Source organism: Marmota flaviventris, chromosome 17 (assembly GCF_047511675.1).
Source record: "Marmota flaviventris isolate mMarFla1 chromosome 17, mMarFla1.hap1, whole genome shotgun sequence".
Taxonomy (NCBI): domain Eukaryota; kingdom Metazoa; phylum Chordata; class Mammalia; order Rodentia; family Sciuridae; genus Marmota; species Marmota flaviventris.
This window is the reverse complement of record NC_092514.1, coordinates 14,039,813-14,061,719: the sequence shown is the minus strand read 5'-3', so window position 1 is coordinate 14,061,719 and position 21,907 is coordinate 14,039,813. Positions and strand designations below refer to the sequence as shown.

The window sequence follows — 21,907 nt, the reverse complement described above, 5'->3', positions numbered from 1 at the left end:
ACTGATGGTGATGTGGTCTGATGGCTTGGCCTTCAGGAAGGAGGTGGTGGTCTGGAATGCTGAAGAGCAAAGACACATTCTATCTCTGGGCCAGTGGTGAAAAGAGAAAGATACCGTTCAGGGGGGCTATGGGGGCAGGGCAGGTTTTGGAAGGCAGGACGCTTTCCATTCAGAGATGATGTTTGGTGCCAGGAATATTTGTTGACAGATACGGAGTTCCAGAATGCACAGTGAGTTGGGGGAAGGAGACAGGTGTGTCCTGAGAGAGAAAGGGTCGGGGAAGAGGGTCTTTGGGCAAGTGCCAATGATGGTCCGGGGCCACATGCAGCTGTGAGTCTCGCAGTCTGCAGGTGGGGAGATGGGAGCTGTCCTACATCCTGCTGAGGGTAGTGTCCAGGCCAGAGCAGTGTGCATGCTAAGGAGAGCTCAGGGACTGGGCAGGGACAGTTCTACTGCTCATCTCTGGAGGCTCACCTGAGGCGGCAGGAGATGCTGCCTCATGATATGCCAGGACATGCGCGTGGGGGTGAGGAGGCTCAGTCTTTGGCATTCCTGCTATGGTCACAGAGACCTGTTGCAGGTGGCCCAGGACCCCATGGATGCCAGGGGTGTTGGGCTGCGGGATTTTCCAGAAAGTTGCATTTCAGTGAGCAGCCTCCCACCTTTGGAAGGTTTCCAGACTCTGTCCTCAGGCTGTGTGGGGGAGGCAGGAAGAGGGCAGGCTGGGGGTCACTGTCCTCAGGGTATCTTGCCATCAAACTCCTGCCAACAGGACTTTCTCCTTGCCCAAGGAGGCAGGTAGTCATGGGGTGCAATTGGCACAGCGTCAGGCATTGAGCAAGTGACTCTACTTCATACCTGAGGTGGGTGACGTGTCCATTTTAGAGATGAGTACTGAGGTGTCAAAAAGGCCACACCCTGGCTGTAAGCAGCAGAGCCAGTGTTACATCAAAGCTCTGGTCCTGACTGGCCATCCTGGTGTTTTCACCTCTCACACTGCAGTTTTCACCTCTCACAGTGCCCTGAAGGACTGGGGAGGAGAGAGGTCTGGAGGCCACAGCCCAGTGACCTACTCCCATGGCAGGAGGTACTAAAAGGGAGAGAAGGCAGCTAGGCTTTCTGAAAATGTAATACTTTATTATACAAAACAATCTTATTGTCCCCAAACCCCCGACAGCACCAGGCTGCACTTTAGGCTGTGGCTAACTCTGAAAAGAAGCTCTTGGTCATTTGAGGGCCGACCAGGCCAGACTTGGGGTGGGCAGGTGGAAGATGCCTTCTCCAGGGGGATGTCCTATGGCAGGCTGGGCCCCTGTGTGTCCACAGGTCCAGTGTCGTAGCCCAGCTTTCTCATGTCCTTGGTCACCACATTGAAGAGGAGGGTAACAAAGCCCTGAGAACGGACCCGGGTCACTGGAAACAGAGGGGCAACATCAACCAGGCTGGGCTGGGGCAGACAAGCCCAGGATACTTTGAGTTTCTCTCTCAGCCTTAATATTCTCTTCTGTAAAATGAGGATGGCAGTGCTCATGGGGATTCAAAGGGCTGCAGTGGGGTAAATGACATGGCAAGCCCTCTGCTCCAACCAGGCGCTCATCTGGGAGGTGCTCTTGGAAAATTCTCAGGCTAGCTCCTGCAAGTACCAGGTTGCAGGTGCCTGGCAGATCCCTGGCCTTCATCCCCAATCTCTTTCCAAGTATCCTGGGCTCGAGACCCACCTAGTCCCTCCCCAGGCTCCAACCTGCCTCCGGGCTGGGGATGGGGGTGGAGGGCACCAAGCTTTACCTTCCCGGCCTTCACCCTGAGCCACCACCTTGGGGTCTGTGTATTCGGGTCGCCGTCCCATGAACCAGCTGGGAACACAGGAAAACATGGGTGAGCAGGGCCCTGCCTGGGAATTCTGGTCTCAGATACCGGCAATGGGCTCTCTAGGCTTCAAAACCCAGTATCTCTCCTCCAATGTATCCCCTATGAGCCAGGACCTGGGCAGAATCTCCCTGGGCCCAACCTCCCTCTGTCCAACTGGACACCAAGAGTGGTGGTGTCTCTTGTCTGGGCCTCAGGGCCACTGGAAGCCTACTAGGGCTTCTGCCAGGTCTCAGGTGTTCTGCAGCCCCATGCCTGGTGTTAGGCTTTTCTGGCTCAGTCTTCCGTGGGTCTAAGTCACAGTCACGAGGGACGAAAGCTGAGGGGTGAGGCTGGGCTGGGCTAGGTAGAGCCTGAACCCAGGTGGAAATCCCTGAAAGCTGACAGCTAACTTTGGGGGAGAGGACAGCATAACTCCAGTATCCCTGGGAAGGAGGGCCCCACTTGAAAGAGGGGCCAGATCTACTCCTCAGTTTCATCCCTGAGTAGTGTGGGATCCTAGGACAAGTCACTTCTCATCTCAATTTCGTCAAGTGTAAAATGAGGATAATATTGGTACCTTCCTCTTGGGGTTGTGAGGTGAGGGCACTCTGTCAACTGCCATCTGAACATTACCCTTCCTTGGTAGGAACTGGCCCTGGGATGCTCTGAGCGGCAGCCATGGTAGTGACTCCGCAGGCAGGCCCTGCTAAGGGCAGCACTCAGCCACAGGTTCTGGCCCCAGCAGTCAAGTTTCCCCTCACAGGAGCTTTGCTCTACAAATGCCCGGTGACTCTCCAGGCCACAGTTCTGCAGTGGCAGGGCAGGGACAGGGTAGCTAGGAACCACTTGCCTCTCCCCTGGCAGCTCCAGGGCCTCAGGACTGAGCATGAAGGCTGCACCTCGGACACAGCCACACCCACTCAGCCAAACAAGGTGCATTATTCCCAGCTGGGTGGGTCAGGCAGACGCAGATTCTTCCCAGCTTGGTCACCCGAGAACAACTCACGTGCCTTCGAGCCTCTGTCCTCACCACGAGCAGTGCCAGGCAGGCCCCCTGGTAACGGTGACGAGCCACACCACTGCCCACCCCCTTCCCTGGTGCCAGCATGGCTCTGTTCTTGGGGCTCAGAGCTCTGTCTGCAGGTTCTACAAGGCTGCAGGACAGGAGGTTGTGTGGAGACCAGAGCAAGGGAGCGTTGCTCACTGACTCCAGGCTCTGAGGAGAGGGACAGAGTGGTACAGGGAAGCCAGAGTTCCTGCCGGCAGCTGTCCATTCCAGGAGACTGGATGGGTGGGGCCCCACCCCTCTGTGCCTATCTTCATCACAGAACAAGGCTCTAACAGCATGCACCTCACAGGTGGCTGAGGGCTGAGCCAGGGGGACCAGTCCCACCCTGAGGACCAATCAGCAGCTGAAGGAAGCTGGATGGGGGAGGGTAGTAGAACAGCAGAGAAGGGAGCTTCTGGAGGATGCTCCTGAGGGACCGACCGATGGACTGCATCTCCATGGATACTACATCCAAGAAGATTCTGTCATCATACTTCACTAACCAGAACCTCCTGTTTATGTAAATTTTTTTTAAAAATTTTGTCACTGGGGATTGAACCCAGAGGTGCTTAACCACTGAGCCACATCCCAGCCCTTTTTATTTTGAGACAGGGTCTTGCTCCGTTGCTTACAGCCTCACTAAGTTGCTGAGGTTGACTTCAGACCTGCGGTCCTCCTGCCAAGCTGCTGGGTTACAGGCATGTGCCCCTATACTGCACTGTTTTCGTAATGCAGCACACACTGCCTTGAACAGTTGAGAGCCTGTGCAAAGGGCAGGAAATGGCACTGCACTGAGCTGCCATCCCTCAGGTAGAGGCAAGATGATCACTTGCTCTGCTGGCTGTCAGGCCTCCCTCCTCAGCATGGAACACATTCCTCAGGGACCTCATCAGGAGGCCCAAACTCTCCCTTTGGAGGCTGCGGAGCAGAGCAACACTGTGGCAGGATGGCTATGAGGACTCTCAAAGCCCTTCCCCAAGCCTGATGACATTCCCAGGTTTTCTGGACACCCCTGGGGGTGGGTATTGCACCTCCAACTGACACTGACCCAGGGCATCTAGCTAAGCAGCCCTTTCCCACCTGGTAGACTCCCAGAGGGGATCCTAGGGGCAGTGGGCTCCCAATCCTTGACCTGAGGCTAGTGGAGAACATTGTTCCTCCTCCCTACAGACCTCAAAGCTCAGCATGGCTTCCTCTGCTCTGAGCTGTCCCTCTTCCCGGCAGGGTTTGACCAGGTCCCACTCAACTCCTGGCCAGGTTGCAGGAGGCCACTTGCTGGTTGCTGCTTGGGGACCCTGGTGGTCCTTCATTTCTTGTCAACCTGCCGGGAAGCAGTGGTGGCTTGTACCCATGTGAGCAGAGGGGCACTTCCATCTGCAATCCCCAGGCAGTCAGCTGAGGCCTGGTTCGCCTTCTAAGTGCCTACCTACATGTGGTAGGGGATAAGAGTCTTTCCCACTGGGCTTCCTCCAGCATCTGTCCCCTGGGCTCTCTCCACAAGACCCTCCCTGCCTTCCTGATGTCTCCCCAACACTCCGCCACCTTGACACTTACTGGCCATAGCAACCTGGCTGCTCCTAATGCACTAAGCCCACGCTCTCCTCAGGGAACAGCCAGTGCTTGCTGTTCCTTGTGCCTGAAACATTCTGCCCCCATGTCTTCCCAGGGTGGCCGCTTGGCTCCACTTGTCTTTGCTCAAATGCTTCCTTCTCCCTGAGGCTCCCACACATAAAGGATTTAGTAGCTGACTGATAAAAGCTTCCGGGGATTATTGTTACTGTTTTAGGAAGGAAGACTCCCACTGCTGGATTGTACCTGGTGTCACACTCTGGAGTGAGCATTTTCCCTTCAGACACGAGTTTTTCCTCTGCTCCATCTGACACAAAGTTTTAACAGAGCACAGAGTAAAAATGCACTGCTTGTCACTGTGGTGGCACATGCCTGTGATCCCAGCTATGAGGGAGGCTGAGGCAGGGAGGTTTGCAAGTTGCAGGCTAGCCTCAGCAATTTAGTGAGAACCTGTCTCAAAGTTAAAAGGCCTGGGATGCTGCTCAGTGGAAGAACGCTCCTGGGTTCAATTCCCAGTACCAAAAAATAAAATAAACAGCAAAACAAACAACATCAAAGTGCACAGCCTTATGCTGCCAAAAAAGTTATTGGTAACTGAGCAGCCCCCAAATCCTGGGGACCTGTACCCATTTGTCCCCAGTATATGGGGCAGCCCGAAGGCCTGGCAGGTTTCCAGGCACATCACCAGGGATGGATTATGACAGCCACTGACCCACTAGAACAGGAGGTGATCTAACTACAGGTAGAGAACTCACCTTGTGAACTTCTGCAGTTTAGACGTAGACTCTGGCACAAACATGGGGATGGTCCTTTTGTGCCTGTAACGAATATGTTCCCACATGGATATATTGAGGAACAGGAAAGTAAAGGCCCTTCCAGAGCCTCCACCAGGCCGTGAGTGGGAATCCTCACAGATCAGGCTGCGTGGCTGCAGCCTTATAGAGGTCAGAGTCCTTTTCTTTTCAGGACCCATTTCCTCCCCTCCCCACCTGTGTCTGCTGACAGTGCGAGCCTCACACTATGGCCTCTTTCCAGAAAGGCCACACCAACCACATTCCATGCTGAGCTGCCCAGGCGCTGGAGACCCAGTCTGAGCTCAAGATGGAAAAGGCAGGGATGGCTGCCTCAGGACAAACCTGAAGAGTAGGAATGAAGGACCCATGAGGTACAGGCTGTGGCCCAGGGATTCTAGGACCTACCGGCCAGGAGAGAAAGGCACGTGCACCGCCCCATAGCCACGGACCACATCATTCCCGAACACGTCTGGTCCATACACACTGAGCACGATCTGAGGCCCTTGGGAAAGACAAGACCAGGGTCAGCAGGTGGGAATCAGGAGAGGTGCAAGGCAGGCAACAGAGTGTGTCCAGCTGAGTCAGAGGATGGCACTCAAAGCCTTGGGGACAGGAGATTGCTTGAGGAAGGGATATGAAAACCTCAACTGCACTGAGGGCTTCTGCCCACCCTGCTATTTCCCGTGCCTCTGCTGGTACTTGGGCATGGGGAGATGAAGCCAAAATGCTGTCCCAGCTCTGACACTTGATGGATACAGAAATGCTTCAGAACCCAGGAGCCCATTAGATTATACCTGAGTGTGACCACCTCCATCAGAGATGAAGCTCCCAGCGTAAGAGAAACTGGCCCTCTGTTGCTCTGATTGGCCCTGGTGGAGGGCGCTCTCTTGGAGATGTCTAAGACAGAGGACTTGCAAGTATCTCCCTTTATACTAAGTTACACTTAGAATGTTCTTTCCTCTGTATCCTGTTGACACCAAAGAAGGTCCATCAAGTGCCTTCACCTAATTAGTTCCTCTGTCTCTATGTGTATGGGCTGGCCAAGTTTACAACCTGCAGCTACTACTGAGCAACCTCAGGCAAGTTATCTAACCTCTCAGCTCCTTGGCTTATCTCTAAATCATTGGTAGCTGGGACTGGTGGCACGTGCCTGTAATCTCAGCTACTCAGAAGGCTAGAACAGGGGGATAGCAAGTTGGAGGCAACTTAGTGAGACCCTGTCTCTATAAAATGAAAAGGGAGGTAGCTCAGTGGTAGAATGCCCCTGACTTTAGTCCCCAGTACAGCCACAACAACAAATCCCTTGGAATAGTTTCTAGTGCATAGAAAGCCCTCGATTATTATTACAGAGGTGTTTGTTCTCTTCCTATCATTGCTCCTGCACCAAAGATGACTGCAATTCTGAATTTTATGAAACCACACCTTCACTTTTCTTTAAGCTTTCCCTGCCAAAGAATGTATTCCAAACACAGTACTTCAGTTTTACCCACTGTTTAATTTTATATAAAAAGAATCATACAGTATATACATTTTTATACCCAGACTCCTTAATTCAAGGTTATATTTGTGAGATTCACCCAATGGTTTCATTTACAGGGGTTTGTTCATTTCTGATGCTGTATAATATTCCACCATTGGAATATAAGGCATTAACTGTTCATGCTAGTTCTTCTTTGGGGGCTGTTATAAGCAGTGAGGTGCTAACCATATTTGCACAGGCTCTGTGCACCCTTCTGTTGGGTATAAACCCAAGAAGGGAATTGCACAGAGCAGGCCTGCATATCTGTTTTCCAACAGGATGGTGTCAACATGTCCCGCTCACCAGCAGTGCTTGCTGAGTCCTTACTACTCAACACCCTCACTGGTCTTGGCATATCTTTCTTTAAACTTTAGCTACTCTGGGGAGTGAACAGTGGGAGGTCACTGTGGCTTTAATTTACATTTTCTTTCTTTTTTGTTATCTCTTCTTGCTCATGGGATTACAGGCATTAATTAAGAGCTTCTGTTCATCAGAAGACATTAAAAGTGCAAAGACAAGTCACAGGATTCACATGCATCCATAGTATAATCAGCAAGAAAGTGGCCGTCCACCTGGGATCAAACCCAGGGCCCCACAGGTAAGGCAAGTGCTCTAATAGTGAGCTACATTTCCTGCCCCCAAGTATTTTAAAGATTTTCTTAATAAGGTTGAGACTTTCCCCTGTTTCTTGTTCACTTGAATGTCTTCTTTTGTAAAGAACCTGCTTTTTGTAGTTTGGATATCTGGTGGATCCCAAAGCTCCTGTGTTAATGCAGAAATATTCCCAGGTAAGATGGATGGACTGTGAGAGCTGTAACCTAATCAGTGCATCCTAGTTTGAAATGGACTGTGGGTGGTAAATGTAGGCACGTGGGGCGTGGCTGGAGGGGGTGGATGACTAGGGGCATCTTCTGGAAAGGGGCATCTTCCCTGTGGCCCTTTTGGGTCCAGAGCAATTGAGTTTAATTAATCCCATGCATGTGAGTTCAACATAAACTTTTTGTTCTCAAAGTTGTTCTTGTCAGGTATTTTGGTCACAACAACAAAAAAGCTAACCCTGTTCAAATCTCTTGCCCAGTTTTCTACTAGATGGCCGCTTTCTTACTGATTTATAGTACGGATGTGTGTGAGTCCTAATTCTATTTATTTATTTATCTATCTATTTATTTATTTTTATGTGGTGCTGAGGATTGAACCCAGGGCCTTACACGTGCTAGGTGAGCGCTCTACCACTGAGAGTGGTAGAAACCACACCTTTACTTTTACCTATGCACTTTTAATGTCTTTTGATGAACAGAAGCTCTTAATTTTAATATGGTCAACTTCATTGGTTCCTCCATTACAGAATGCTCCTGGAACACCTTCCCTTACTTTAGTATCATGGCCACTGGCTATCCTCCCAAAGCTTGTTTTGCTTTCATGGTTAGATTCACCTGAGGTCAGTATTCATCTTTTCTATGTGTATCGAACTGTCTCACCACCATTTATTGAAAAGGTCCTCTTTTCCTTCCCACTCTGCAATGCCACCTTAGTTGTGAATCAACTCTACATAAACTTAAGTCTGTCCTGGTGCTCTCTAGGAATATGCTTATCTCTTCCCATGCCCAAACCATTTACACTATCTTATTATTGTAATAGTATAACTGCTTTATAGTTGACGTTTGATATCTGGTAGAACCAGTTAACTTTGATATTATTATAAATTACATAATCTTTGTTGTTTTTGGTATGTACTGGGGAGTAAACCCAGGGCCTCATGCATGCTATGCAGGCATGCTATCACTGAGTTACATCCCCAGCCCTGTAAAGAATATATTTTTTAAATACCATTTTAAAATTTATTGCTAGCACACAGAAATCAAATTTTGGGGGGGTGGGGGGCGTACCGGGTATTGAACCCAGGGGCACTTAACCATTGAGCCACATTCCCAGTGTCTTTGTATTTTATTAGAGACAGGGTCTTGCTGAGTTGCTTAGGGCCTTGCTAAGTTGCTGAGGCTGGCTTTGAACTCACAATCTTCTGGCCTCAGCCTCCCTAGCCTCTGGGATTTTCAATTCTCTTGTATGAGTTTGTGTAAAACAGTCTGGGCGTGGTGGCACATGACTGTAATCCCAGGAACTCAGGAGGCTGCAGTCATAGGAGGATCACAAATTCAAGGCTAGCTTTGGCAGTTAGTGAGACCCTGTCTGAAAATAAAATAAGCCAGGTGCAGTGGCGCATGCCTATAATCCCAGTGGCTTGGGAATCTAAAGCAGGAGGATCAAGAGTTCAAAGCTAGCTGCAGCAATTTAGCAAGGCCCTAAGCAACTCAGTGAGACCCTGTCTGTAAATAAGATACAAGAGGGCTGGAGATATGGCTCAATGGTTGAGTGCCTCTGGGTTCATCACCCAGTATCAAAATAATAATGATAATAATAATAATTTAAAAAAAGGGCTGGGGATGTAGCTCAGGGGTAAAGTGTCCCTGGATCCAATTTAAAAAAAAGTCTAAACATAGAAAAGGTACAGTAAAAATACTAGGCAAAGTTTTACAGCTCCAATGTAATCTTCTGGGACCACCATCATTTAAGCAGTCCATTGCTGACAGAAGTATCATTATGCAGAGCATGAAAGTACTGTGTTTTATCTCTTTTGATCATGTTAAGAATGTACTTGACCTTCCAGTATCTGGAGATACTATCTTATTTTTGCTAGTTATCATTCATATTGTCTTGATTCCTGTGTGCCTCTTTATTGAATACCAAAAACTATTTTTGAAAAAAAAACAACAACAACATGGAAGTAATTTCCAAAGAGATTTCTTATTTGCTTTTTCTAGGTGCTGGGCTGTAATAGTCTTGAACTTTAATCCCAAATCAGGGGCTGCAATCCTGAGGTAGCTCAGTTTCCATCTCTCCTTACAACAGGGCAGCTCTTTAAGGTTTCCTCTCAAGTTGGCCTAACCTGACCCACCTCTGAACTTTCAGAAGTCACAGCACAACATGCAGCAAATAAACTCAGAAGGGGGAGTAAGGAAGAAGTGGCACTAAATGGGCAAGTGCATCAAAAGCTGGTGCCCAGATGACAGGAGTGAGGATCTGACGTGGACAGTGGTGTGCAAGGTGACGCAGAGGCTGTCCTGGGGCAACGTGTAACAGCTCCAGCCACCACCCCCCCACCCCACCCCCCCGTCACTGCAGGGCCCCCCAGACTCACAGCCATAGGGGTTGGTGCTCTTAAAGGTGACATCGATGGGGAAGTTCCACACAAGCACTCTCCGCACATCTTGGCTCTTGGATGTGATCTGTGAGATCCCCTCTTCTAGACCCTGTGGGGACAATGACAGTGACAGCTGGCCTGAGATGAAGGCATCACACAGCTCCCACCCCTTATCTCGGGCAGGCAGTCAGAAGGACTGCTTTTTCATCTACCTTCTACCCAAACCTGAACCTCCAGAGGGAATGGAGAGCCTCCTAGGCCTGGAAACTTTATGCAGAGTCCCCCATCAGGATGTGGTGACCCCAGAGGCCAGCCCTTCACCAGGTACTTGATCTACTCTTGCTATGGCAGGAAGTGGCAGTGGCAGTGTTTGTACTCTCACTCCTATAGCACTAGTCCTCCTAGGTCATTCCCATATATGTGCATTATTTTTCCACCACAGTCTTTTGACTCTACTTTCCCCTCTACCTACCCATTTTTTGCTTCCCATACAGCAAACTCCTTGAAAGAAAGAGCTGTTGCCCTCACTGGCTGCAGTCTGTCCTCTGCTGGGAGTTACTGGCCATTCTTACAGGAACCTGTTCCAGTCTGGCTCCATCACTGTACCAAAGGGGTTTTTATGAATAACAACAGTGGCCTTGACATTGCTGTCTCCAAGTCATTTTTCTGTCCTCATTCTACTTGACCCATTAGCAGCATTTGACAGAACTAGTGATTCTGGAAGTTGTTGATCTTCTTCCTCTTTCTCTCCTTCTCCTCCATGTTTTTTTTTTTTTTTTGGTTGTTAGTTTGTTTTTGAGGTGGAGTCTTGCTATGTTGCCCAGAACTGGCCCAAATTCCTGGGCTCAAATGATCCTCCTGCCTCAGTCTTCCGATCATGAGGACTCAGAGGCTGCTTTTGCCAAAAAACACTGGACTCCTCATTTGTGCCTGCAAATGTATCTCTGCCCCCATTTTGCATCTGTCTCCTCCCTGAGTCACCCTGGATTCCAGGAACAGGCCTGGTTGGGAAACATCTTCCAATAAGTAGAAACTACTCCCCTGTTAACAGCAACTTTCTTATCCCCACAAGCTTCCCACCCCCAATCCTGAGATAATGATCAACTGGACCACCATTTGACTCAAGCTGCTTGACTAGACCTACTTTTGGCTCCCTTACCTATATAATCTGGAAGCTCATGGCAGTACCCCTGGGTTAAGATGCTTCATCTCACTTATCTCCCCAATATGGCCATATTGAGTCAAGTTTCCTTCCTGCTATTCATCATTACTTTTTGTAATGGGTGAGTGGCCAGGCCTGATTTGTTGGGACCCCCGGAGTCAGACCTTTGGCCTAGGACCTCTAGGAATATTTTGAGTAGTTGGTGTCACCATAACTGACCAATGTGCTTCTTGATATTTTTTCTTCCCTTGGTTTCTGGAGGCACCATAGTGTCATGGGGCTTTGTTTTTTGGCTCTTTCTTTTTTTGTACTGGGGATTAAACCCGGGGTACTTTACCACTGAGCTATATCCCAAGACCTTTTTATTTTTATTTTGAGACAGGGTCTCACTAAGTTGCTGAGGCTGGCCTCAAACTTGCAGTCCTCCTGCATCAGCCCCCTGAGTCATTAGGATTACAGAGTCCATCACTGTGCCATCACCTATAGGGCTTTGTAATTCATGGTGGCTCCTGATCAGTCAACCTGGTGGTCCCTCTATAATGTCACAGTGTCCTGAGCTACATCTTTGACTGCTCCTTTACCTGTACATGGTGATCTCCTTGGTTTAATGGCTTTCACTGTGGTCATATGGTGATGATTCCCAAGAATCATTAGACTTCTATCCATAGTCTTCTTGCAGAAAGACAATGGCTATGCTACTTCTAGGTGCTTAGGCTAAGCCTTGGTCTTATTCTTCACTCCTCTTTATCTCAAACTCTACCTCTGTTCAACAGGACAACTTGGTGGCTCTGTGAAATCGAACCACCTCTCATCACCGCCATTGTTGCCACCATTCTCTCATGTGTGTTACTGTAGCAGTCAACTGGTTTCCCTGCTCTAGTCCTTGCTCCCAGTCTAGTCTTAGCATAGAAGCCAGAGGAACATCTTCTGGGGGGTGGGGGGGCTAGGGATTGTACCAGGGGTGCTCTACCATTAAGCTATACCCCTAGCCCTTTTTTATAATTTTTTTCTTTAGTTGTTGATGGACCTTCATTTTATTTATTTATTTTTATGTGGTGCTTGGAATAGAACGCAGTGCCTCCGGCATGCTAGGCAAGCGCTCTACCACTGAGCCACAGCTCCAGCCCCCACCCCCACCCCCAGCCCTTTTAAATTTTGAGACAGGGTCTCACTAAGCTGCGGAGGCTGGCCTCCAACTTGCAATCCTCTGCCTCAGCCTGCAGAGGCAGTGGGATTACAGGTATGTCCCATCACACCCAGCTCCAGAGGGAGCTTTTTCTTCTATTCAAAACTCTGATGGGGTCCCATCTCCCCCTGAGAAAGGTCCTGGTCCCTATCCTGACCCACTGAGCCCTACAAGATCTGTTCCTGTGCCTCCCCACTTCATCTCCAGTTATCTCCTCCTTGCTCACTTGGTTCACTGGCCACACTAGCCTCCGTGCTGTCCTTAAACATGCCAGGAACACTCTGACCTCAGGGCCTTTGTACTCTCTGCTTCTTCCCTCTAGAAAGTATTTTCCACAGAGCTTGTTTCCTTACTTCCTTTTCTGTTTGTAAAACATTGTTTAATCCTCACATCAGTTTAAGAAGTGGAGGCCAACTTATGTAATCTTTCTAAGCCTCACTTTCCTCTTCTGGACAACTGACATGCAAATATTATTTGCCGGTAGCCATTCACTGAATAACTATTATGGAGTCCTCTGGGTGCTGGGGATACAGTGGTGACCAAAACCAGATCCATCAGATCTTTACTCAAAAGTGATCTCCTTGGTGAGGCCTTTCCTGGCTACCTTGTTCCAGCCTCCCTCTTTTCCTTTATACCTCCTGTGTCCTGACTTCATTTACCCCCTGTGCTTTTCATTAGCTAACACACCACAATATTGTACTAATTATTATCCATCCTCCCCATCCCAAGGATGTATACTCAGGAAGATAGGGACTTTTGTCTGGCTTTGGTTACCACCAAGACAGCTCTCTAGGGCTGAACTGCCTGCACTGTTCAATTTTCCTCTTTGCTGACATGGGTGAACTCACAAGGTAAAGTATGTGGGTAATTGCACACTTCCGGGATGCTCCATGGTAGCTGTGCTCTCTTCTCCAGCTTTACCAGGAACAAATGTTTGGATTCCTTCTGACCTTGTGTCTACCTCTCAGTTGATTCTGGAAGGGAGGGGGAGGGTGTGATGGACACCTTCAGAAACCCTAACAGTCATAAAGCCTGTGAGTAAAGGAGGACCAAGAGTCCAGCTTACCGCCGTGGGGGCCCAGTCCTGTCCGTACACAAAGCAGTACTTGCAGTAGAGGTCGTCATACTCTGGAAACTGCGGAAAAACCACAGTGACTCTGTTTATTGGGGTTCAAGCTGAGTCCTGCACATTGGCTATGCTAGTGAAGATGATAGGAACTGTGAACGTGAGGCACCAGGGGCGGGGTCTAAGAGACAGCTGGGGATGTAGACATGGAGTTCAGCAGAGGCTGGAGACTGAGATGAGAGAGTCTGAGGGAAGAGTCCTGGGCTGTCACTGCCCCTGAACCTCTTTGCTGTTTCTGTCTTCTGTCTGATATGCCCTTCCCATTCCATCATCGGGCAAACTCCTACTCATTCTTCAAAACACCCTTGAGGGAGCCTGCCTTGACTCCCAGTCTGACTTAAGGGTCACTTCTTGGTTCCATCAGCCTCTGTACTTCCCTCCATTAAGGCACTGGATACTTATGCCAATGTCTGTCACTCCATTTACCTGTGAAGAGCCAACAGATTTCATGCCTTTCTGTGTACCCAGTGCCTGATACAGGGGTGGGCACAGACAAGATCTAAGGGAATGGGGTTGATGCAAAAGGTCTGAAAATCCAGGGAGCCAATCAGATCGCAGAGCATATGTATATGGCTGGATCTAAGGGCTTGAGGACAGGGAGGGGTTCAAAGAAGAGAAAGAGGAATAATGGGGGGTGGAAAGTTCTGAGAGCACCCAGCCCTGAAAGGGACAGAAGGAAATGGGGATAAGACTGGGCAATAGGCCAAAGTTGGGGTGGACAGGGTAGGCATATGGAGCAATATCCTGATGAAACAGAAAGGCAGACAAAAAAACCTACTGAGCATCAAGCCTGGGAAAGCTATCTCTAAACCATCACCTCCAACAAACAGCTTGGAAGGACAGTGTAGTAAAGCTGTCAGAGAGGCCTGGGATCAAATCTCACCTTTACTCCTGGCAAGTTTTCCCAGCTGTAAAGTGGGAATGTTAGTAATACCTTATTGAGTCTTCTGGGTGCTGGGGATACAATGGTGACCAAAGGACTGTTATGAAGAACAGTGTTGAATGCTGAGTCTGGTACATAGTGAGTACTTGGTGAATGTTGGCCTTTATTTATTTGTAATAAATGGTTCTTATAAAGTGTAGGGGGTGAAGAGTAGCGTCCCTTTGATCTGACAGGCACACGCCCCCTGGATCATTCCAAGCCGTCAAGGTTGAATCTGACTCATCCAAGCATCAGATTCTAACCCAAGTTCCAGGATGGGGCGCGGTCCTGACGTCCCAGGCACATTCACTCTGGGAAGCGGCCCTGCGTCCTAGTTGGGCCACCGCAGCTCCCATTATTCCCCGGAGGCTCCTGCCAGTGACTCAACCAAGTGGCCACGATTCAAGCCCGGAGCCACAGGCTTGGCCGCGTGCAGCCTACGGACCAGCTCAACCTCTCGAGGTCTGTTTTCACTCCTGCACGTCGTAGCTAAGGATCCCCAGCAACTTGGCGCCCAGCTTCAAGTTCTGGTTCTCCTCCCCGCGTAACTGAGAGAGATTCCGCGGAATGACACGGCGGCTCTCCAGCCCCGCGGGCTTGCGGAAAGGGTCCTGGGGGGACACTGGGGGCAGGCCCGGGCGGGGGTCCTTGGCTGCTCACCTGGGCGCTCTCCACCTGCCCGTTGACCATGAGTAAGAAGACGCTAGGACTCGCTGCCGCCATCGCAGGGCTCGGGGCTCGTGAGACCCACCCTGGCCGCAAGCGCGGCTGCTAAGAGGCATCCGGGTCGCTGTGGAAACAGACGGCGTGGCGCAAGGGACACGTTTGTTGGCAGCTGCAATTTCGCGAAAGAGAGTGTCGGGTGTGGAATGCTGCGCAGGCGCAGAGGGTGCTCTCTGGGGGCGGGACTTGTGAAGGGCGGGACTAGAAGGGGAGGAGCTTGGCCAAATTTAAGCCTGCCGGAAGCCATGTGTTAAAAAAAACATATGCTCATTAGCCTCTAGGTGTCGCTGTGCACTACCCCGAAGAATGCAAAAGACCCAAGCGGAGGGAGGATGCTGCAGTGCTCAGAGCGACCACAAGCCGTAGGGGTTAAAGCTGAAGGTGGGGTGCTTAGAACCAAGCAGATCCTGGCCTCAGACAAAGGGTATGTGCCTTTATGGCTTTTGAGACCCTCGTCCTGGAAAGTGTTTATTAAACAAACTTGGAAGGGACTTCAAGAGTCCTTCATCCAAGGTCCTTGGTGTGAAACTGATGAAGCTGAGACCCACCGAGGGTCAGCACCTGGCACCGCACTCAGCCAGGGCTCACGGATCTGTCAGGACTCTTCAAATCACAGTTACTCCCCGGCCACCAACACCCCTCCCCAGTAGGGGTGTTGCTGTTAACACAAGGATCCAGCGGCTCTTGGAGCTCACCAGAGTTTGTATTTCCACATTTATTTATTGTTATAATTAGGGCTGATACTTGCCTCTGCTACTAGAATGCTAGCCCCGAGTCCAGAGACCACATCAGTCTTGCATCCTCGTTGCCTGGCACATAGTAAACACCCGGTAACCACTTGTTGAGTGAATGAATAACTGATTTCATCTCCGTTTTAGGAGAGGTGACAATCACAGCAGCACTTCAGTAGCCAATTCATGATTCACACCCATGGGTTCACAAGACTGTCACTCTTCTAATGCCCAGTTCTGGGCTAGATCCAAGGGTGCCTCCTGGTGGAGGTGTCAAAGAGAACATTAGAGATCTTATCTAGGATCCAGGAAATCAGGGGAGGAACAGATGTGTAGATGTCAAGGGAGACCTGGCTGCCATCAGGGACTCCAGTTCATCACACCCTGCAGACCGAGGGAGTCCCAATAGCCACCTGTGTAGGAGAGAGACCGTGTGGTTACATCCCAGCCCTGAACAAATGAAGCCCTCCCCCTGCTAGGTGAGCAAGGATACCTGATAGGGGGGTGCTGTGGGTAACCAGGGGTCACACATCTAATACAAGGAGTTGCCAGATAATTTGGGACCCGAGTGCCACACATGTTCCCAGGGGAAGAACTGTCTAACTCCCCAGGGACTTGCTCATACCCCCTTCCTCTCCTTCTCACACCAAAGCTTGGCAGTTACAATGCTTTCTCCCACAGATTCTACCAGCTTCACTCAACTTTCCTTACTGTGGGCTTTGAGGCTTGGTATTGCACAAAATTTGGCAAAATGCTTGCATTATCAAAAAACTGGGGACAGCCAGTAGTTTGGAACCTGGTTACATAATGGGGGAATCTTACCAATAGGCAGAAGCTTTGGATGACTCTCAGGGGTATAGATAAGTCTGATTCCTGGGTGTTGGGGAATTGGAAACACCAGAGTAGGGTGGGAAGGTGGCTGGTCTGAGGCTAATGGTATTAGAAGGGACTTTGAGCAAGGAGTCTCAGGACTTTCTGGAATCCTTACCACCAGTTCAGGTGGATCTTCAGGAGGCCTTGTGCACTGGGAGCCCTAAGGCAGAACATCATCAAGTATGGGGCAGTTAGATTGGCAAAGAAAGACCCATCTGCAGTCTGTGATGTGCAACAGTTGAATACTGTGCAGCTCGCAGGGTGGGACATAGGAATCTGCATGAGGTGGAGGCAGAACTTCAGCCCAGGCAGACTTTCAGGTTGTGCACCAGTCCAGCTTGGCTGGTTATTAATATATGCCAAACTTTCCTACCCACACCCCCTCCAGCCCTCTGGCTTCCTGCCCCTAGCCACCTTCCTGGGCTCCCTTCGGTCCTCCTTGACACTCCCCATTGCCTCCTCACTCTTAATACAACCCCTCCTCTACTGAACTCTCACATAGTACCATCAGGAAGGCTTGAAGACCATCAGGATGTGGAACGCACTGAGGCTGGCAAGGTAGTGTTCAGTGTAAACTGCTCATACAGAGATGGGGCTGGAAGCAGATTGAGGCAGAGCCGGGTGTCCCTCCCATCCTCTCCCCCTGCATCTCCATATCTGTGGTGCTAACAGGCAGCTGTCCATGACAAGCCCATTCTCTGGGGCTCAGGGACTCTGAGGATTATTACCCCTGAAAACTCCCCAGCTTCATCCTGGCTACCTCCTCCAACCCAGCATTTACCACCACTCTCAACCATCCCCGGCCTCTGCTCCCATCCTTACGAATATCAGGTCCAAACCCTTGGGCGTGGCACTCCCCCCACAGAAGGAAAGATCGAGGCCGGGTGGCCAGAGGGACAGGCTGCACAGAATTGTTGAGAAATAGAAGTTTTGGTATTTGTGCCAGGGCCAGACCACCAAACCCAGAGCCACTGGGGGCTTCTGGGAACAGAAGCAGCTCCTCTGTGCCAGACTTGATCTCACACGTGTCCAACCACAATTGATTTGGACCCAGGGTCATGATGAAGTGAGACTGAGGCCAGCTGTGGAAAAAAGTGGGTAAAGGGGAGGTGGAGGGCCTCCATCCTGGACCAGCTGTCAACCACCCTGAGCTGCCCCTGCCAAAGCAGCTGACACTTGTGAGCACCCAGTCTCGCGAGATGAGGGCTCCCTCACAGGGGTAACGGTTGTCTAGGAAGATGCTTGCCCGCCAAGGCCATGTGTCTGGGCCCTACATCTTAGAAGAATGAGGCCTCAGGACTCAGTTCTGGGTCCTGGGGCCCTGCAAACCTGCCATCCATCCCCTGCTGACCTCTGTAGCCTAGCTCCCACTCACCCCTCCAGTTTGAAATCTGACTGCCTGCAGTGGTATCCTGGAGAATCTCAGCTTCTTCATCACAACCAGAGAAGTGTTGTGAGAATTAAAGATGTCCAGTACTTAGAACATACTGAAGTTGGGTATATTTTTAGCTATTTTTATTCCTAAACATAGTTCTTGGGATGTTTATGGTTTTTCATGCTGTTCCCTCTACCTAGCATTTCATCCCCTGACTTATCTACCTAGAGAACTCTTATTCAACCTTCAAAACCCATCTTTGTGAAATCTTCCTTAAACTTCTTCCCCACCCCCATGGCCCCACAACCTGCTCCCTTCTTCCTACCCAGAGGTGCATAATAGATGAGTGTCCACCTCTACTCGCTTTTCTGTCAAGACAGGAAACTCACTCCTTACTCAGGCAGCTAGGCTTCCTTTAGAGTACCATCCATTTACTACATCCTGTTAATTAGGACCCCCCCTTGGGTTCTTCAAAGGTCATTCCCAATCTGCATGGAGCTCCTGCCTCTACATTAGACACCTCGGCTACCTATCACTTTCTCTGTTCTGGACTCAGGTTCCTGCTACCCAAACCCAAGATCAGGTTACTGGTTTAAAAATAAATTGTGTGTATCTGTTGGGGGGTGGTTCTGGCGATTGAACCCAGGGGCACTATTCCACTTAGATATATACCCAGCCTTTTTTATTTTATTTTGAGATAGGATCTTGCTAAGTTGCCCAGGCTGGCCTCAAACTTGCCATCCTCCTGCTTCAGCCTCTCAAGTAGCTAGGATTACAAATGTACACCACCACCCAGCAGGTTACTGGTTTTAAGAGACCTTGGGTTTGGACAGTCCCCTCTGTAACAGTTCTCTCCTTTCCTGTCCATTTCCCCACCCTCACCCACAGCTCTTTACCAAATAACAGCAACAGCAGCAGGAGCCATATCTGTAGATTGTCTTGGGTTGAGTCTTCAGCTGGGTCTGGCTTCCTCCTCTTCAGTCTGGGAAATTTAACTCCTCTAGTGTCTCCTCCTCACTGCTCCCATAAGGCCCATGTCACAGGGCAAAGGAGAACTGGCCTGGGAAAGAGGAAGCTGTCCTGGCAGGGCCTGAGCTCAGACTTATGGGTAGGCATCCTGCTTACAGACCTTGGTACTGGTGGGCTTTGCAGCTCCTCCTGCCAGGATCCCATCCTGGTTATAAGGGACAAGGGACTCCTTTTAGCCCTGCCTTTTGTCTAAGGTGAGAGGCAGAGAGAGTGACTGGCTGAGATAAATAACCACTCATACTCTGTATATCCGGTGAAGCTCTGAGCTCCCATGATTGCTGGCCTCTACAAGGCCAGGGCTCCCAGCTGTGCAGGGGACGCTTAGAGGAAATGACTTCTCAGGATCACTGTGAGCTGGAAGCAGAGTGGGGAATTGAACTGGGGGGTCCCTGTAACTCCAAGTCCCCAAGTCATTCCTCTGGAAAACCTTTCGTTCTTTCTTCCTGCCTCTGCATGTTACCCTTCAGTGGAGGGGACACATCTTATCTACCTGGAGAATTCCTATTCAGCCTTCAAAACCCAACTTGGTGTGAAGTCTCCCTCCCTCAAATTCAAGGGAGAAAGTCCCTAGAGCAACTTCTTCTAGGAATCTCTACAGCCTGGGGTTTAGGCCAGGCTTATGGCCTGTCCTTGGTGGATCCCTCAAGCCCTTCTTTCTGCCTCCATCTCCGTCTCCCAGCCCCAGGTACCTGAGCACCACCTTCTTAGCAATGGTGAGGGGTTTTGATTTTTATTTTTTAAAAATATTTTTAGTTGTAGATGGACACAATACCTTTATTTTATTTATTTTTATGTACGCTGAGGATCAAACCCAGTGCCTCACAAGTGCTAGGCAAGGGCTCTACACTGAGCTATAATCCCAGCCTGGGTTTATTTTTCATTGAGGAGAAATTTGCATACCCTATCGTCAACCACGGTTGAAGTGTATGATTCAGTAGCCTTCTGCACCGCTCTTCTTTGCAGATGCTATTCCTTGGTGCCTGGAATGTCCTTTCTGCTTTTTCTGCTTGAAAGATTTCTAATGAACTTCAAGAGACAGATTAATGCCCTCTTGTCCAGGATGCCTTTTTTCCGGACCCTCCAAGTTGGTTCAGGGACCTTCTCGTGGCTCCCCTTGTCCCTCAGTCACAAACTACCTCACTAGTAGTCTGACTCATTCTTCCTGACCAGACTCAGCTTGAACTTGAGGGATTAAGGGGTCATGCTCAGCCCCTGGTGTCCAGTGGAGGGTGGGTGCACTGGAACTACCACTAAGGGCTTGTTCATGAGTGAATGGACAAGTGGAGGATCTTTGAGGACACTCTGGAGGGTCTAGGACCTTGTGAACCTGAGCCCTCAGGTTTCAGCTAGAGGAAGGGCCTAGAATCAGAAGCAGAGAGAGAATGCTCAGAGCTCCCAGGCTTTGGCAGAACAACAGCATAAGCAGATATGGGTCTGGGACAGAGAATAGGGTACAGGGCCCTCAGCCTATTCCTGACATGGAGTTTGACCCTGGGCCAGTTATTGCCTTATTGTGGACCTCATAATTTTCATTAGTAAAGGAGGGCATTGCCTCGACTACCTCAATGTCCCATTAAGTCATTTGAAGGGGCTCACTCAGGGGCTGAGCATGACCCCTTAATCCCTCAAGTTCAAGGAAGGAAGCTCATAGAGCAGCTTCTTCTCGGAGTTAACCAGCAGAGGGCGCTTTAGAGAAGCCAGGCAGCCTGGGTTCCAATCCACACTCTGACCTTCAACAGCTGTGTAACTTTGGACTGATTTCTCAACCTCTCTGAATCTTAGTTTCCAGGAAAATGGGAATCATAAGACTTTCTCTAGCAGAGCTCAGTAAATGAAGGCAAAGGTAATGATGCAATTGGGGTTCAGCTTGGAGTGTAGACAGGCAATTTGAATCACTGGCCAAATTCTTAAAAACATTGTATGTCCTTAAAAAATTTTAATCTTTAATCCAATGGATACAAACTCCATGTTGGCCAAAGCCAGGCAGATATGTGAAGCGTGCCAGCAGCTCACATGCTGGGCACATGACATGGCAGTTAGTCTCAAAGTTCAACAGCATGTAACAGAAAACCCAACTAGGGCTTAAATATATATGGGTCATTTGTCTCAAACATCAAGATGGACCACAACTTGACCTTCCATTTTCCTCCTTCATCTCCTCTTTAGCATGTATATTTTTGTTTCATGACCACAATGGCTATTTCTGCTCCAGATGTAGTGCCCATGTTCCAGGCAGAAGGAGGGGGTAGCCAGGGGATTCCCAGCAAGACTCCATGTAGGATGGGACATGCACCATTGGTTGGATGAAGACTTCCACACATAGCCCGTTAGCCTCATGGAGACCTCTAGCAGCCAGGGAGTCTGGGAACTTGAGTATTTGTCATTCCAGGGTCATAGGATGGGATGGCAAGGGCAGTTAGAATGAAGTGTTGAGTTAGCTGATTCCTCACTTCCATAAAGAACCAGTCTAAAATCACTTTGCATGCTAGGCAAAGTGTTCTACCACTAAGCCACATCCCCAGCCTGCTTCTGTTGAGTTTAAAAAGCTGATCTCCACATCTAGTTTTCATTTTCTTCCTCTAATGAAAGCCAGGACCAACAGAAGTATTTATCTGCTTTAAGAAGACATAACAGTTCAGTTGTAAAAATAACCAGAGGAATAAAAGGGTGTGTTTTAGATCCCAATAATTGTTGAGGTTGGGAGGTATTTAAAATATCGATGGTTAGGCTAATAAATCAGTGGTGGAACATTTGCTTGGCATGCAGAAGGACTTAGGTTTAATTCTTAGCAACACACACACAC

At 49.6% G+C, this 21,907-nt stretch overlaps 1 protein-coding gene across 1 annotated transcript; it reads right to left on the bottom strand.

The window, feature by feature from the left end:
* Window positions 1–1,111: 1,111 nt before the first annotated feature.
* On the bottom strand, window positions 1,112–15,199 carry B9d1 (B9 domain containing 1). The gene is made up of 7 exons (XM_027922301.3): window positions 15,034–15,199; window positions 13,392–13,460; window positions 9,975–10,086; window positions 5,665–5,761; window positions 5,221–5,283; window positions 1,786–1,853; window positions 1,112–1,413 (listed from the first exon to the last, which is right to left on the bottom strand). The coding sequence occupies exons 1-7, from the start codon at window positions 15,094–15,096 to the stop codon at window positions 1,295–1,297; spliced, it is 591 nt and encodes a 196-aa protein (XP_027778102.1). The 5' UTR covers window positions 15,097–15,199; the 3' UTR covers window positions 1,112–1,294.
* Between the last annotated feature and the right edge of the window lie 6,708 nt (window positions 15,200–21,907).

Bases quoted from the DNA above. Each gene is read 5' to 3' on its own strand.
- B9d1 (XM_027922301.3), bottom strand. From the start codon at position 15,096: ATGGCGGCAGCGAGTCCTAGCGTCTTCTTACTCATGGTCAACGGGCAG. The intron at 13,461-15,033 runs GTGAGCAGCCAA...GTTTTTCCGCAG, and splicing joins GGCAGGTGGAGAGCGCCCAG to TTTCCAGAGTATGACGACCT. The intron at 10,087-13,391 runs GTAAGCTGGACT...TTGTCCCCACAG, and splicing joins AGGACTGGGCCCCCACGGCG to GGTCTAGAAGAGGGGATCTC.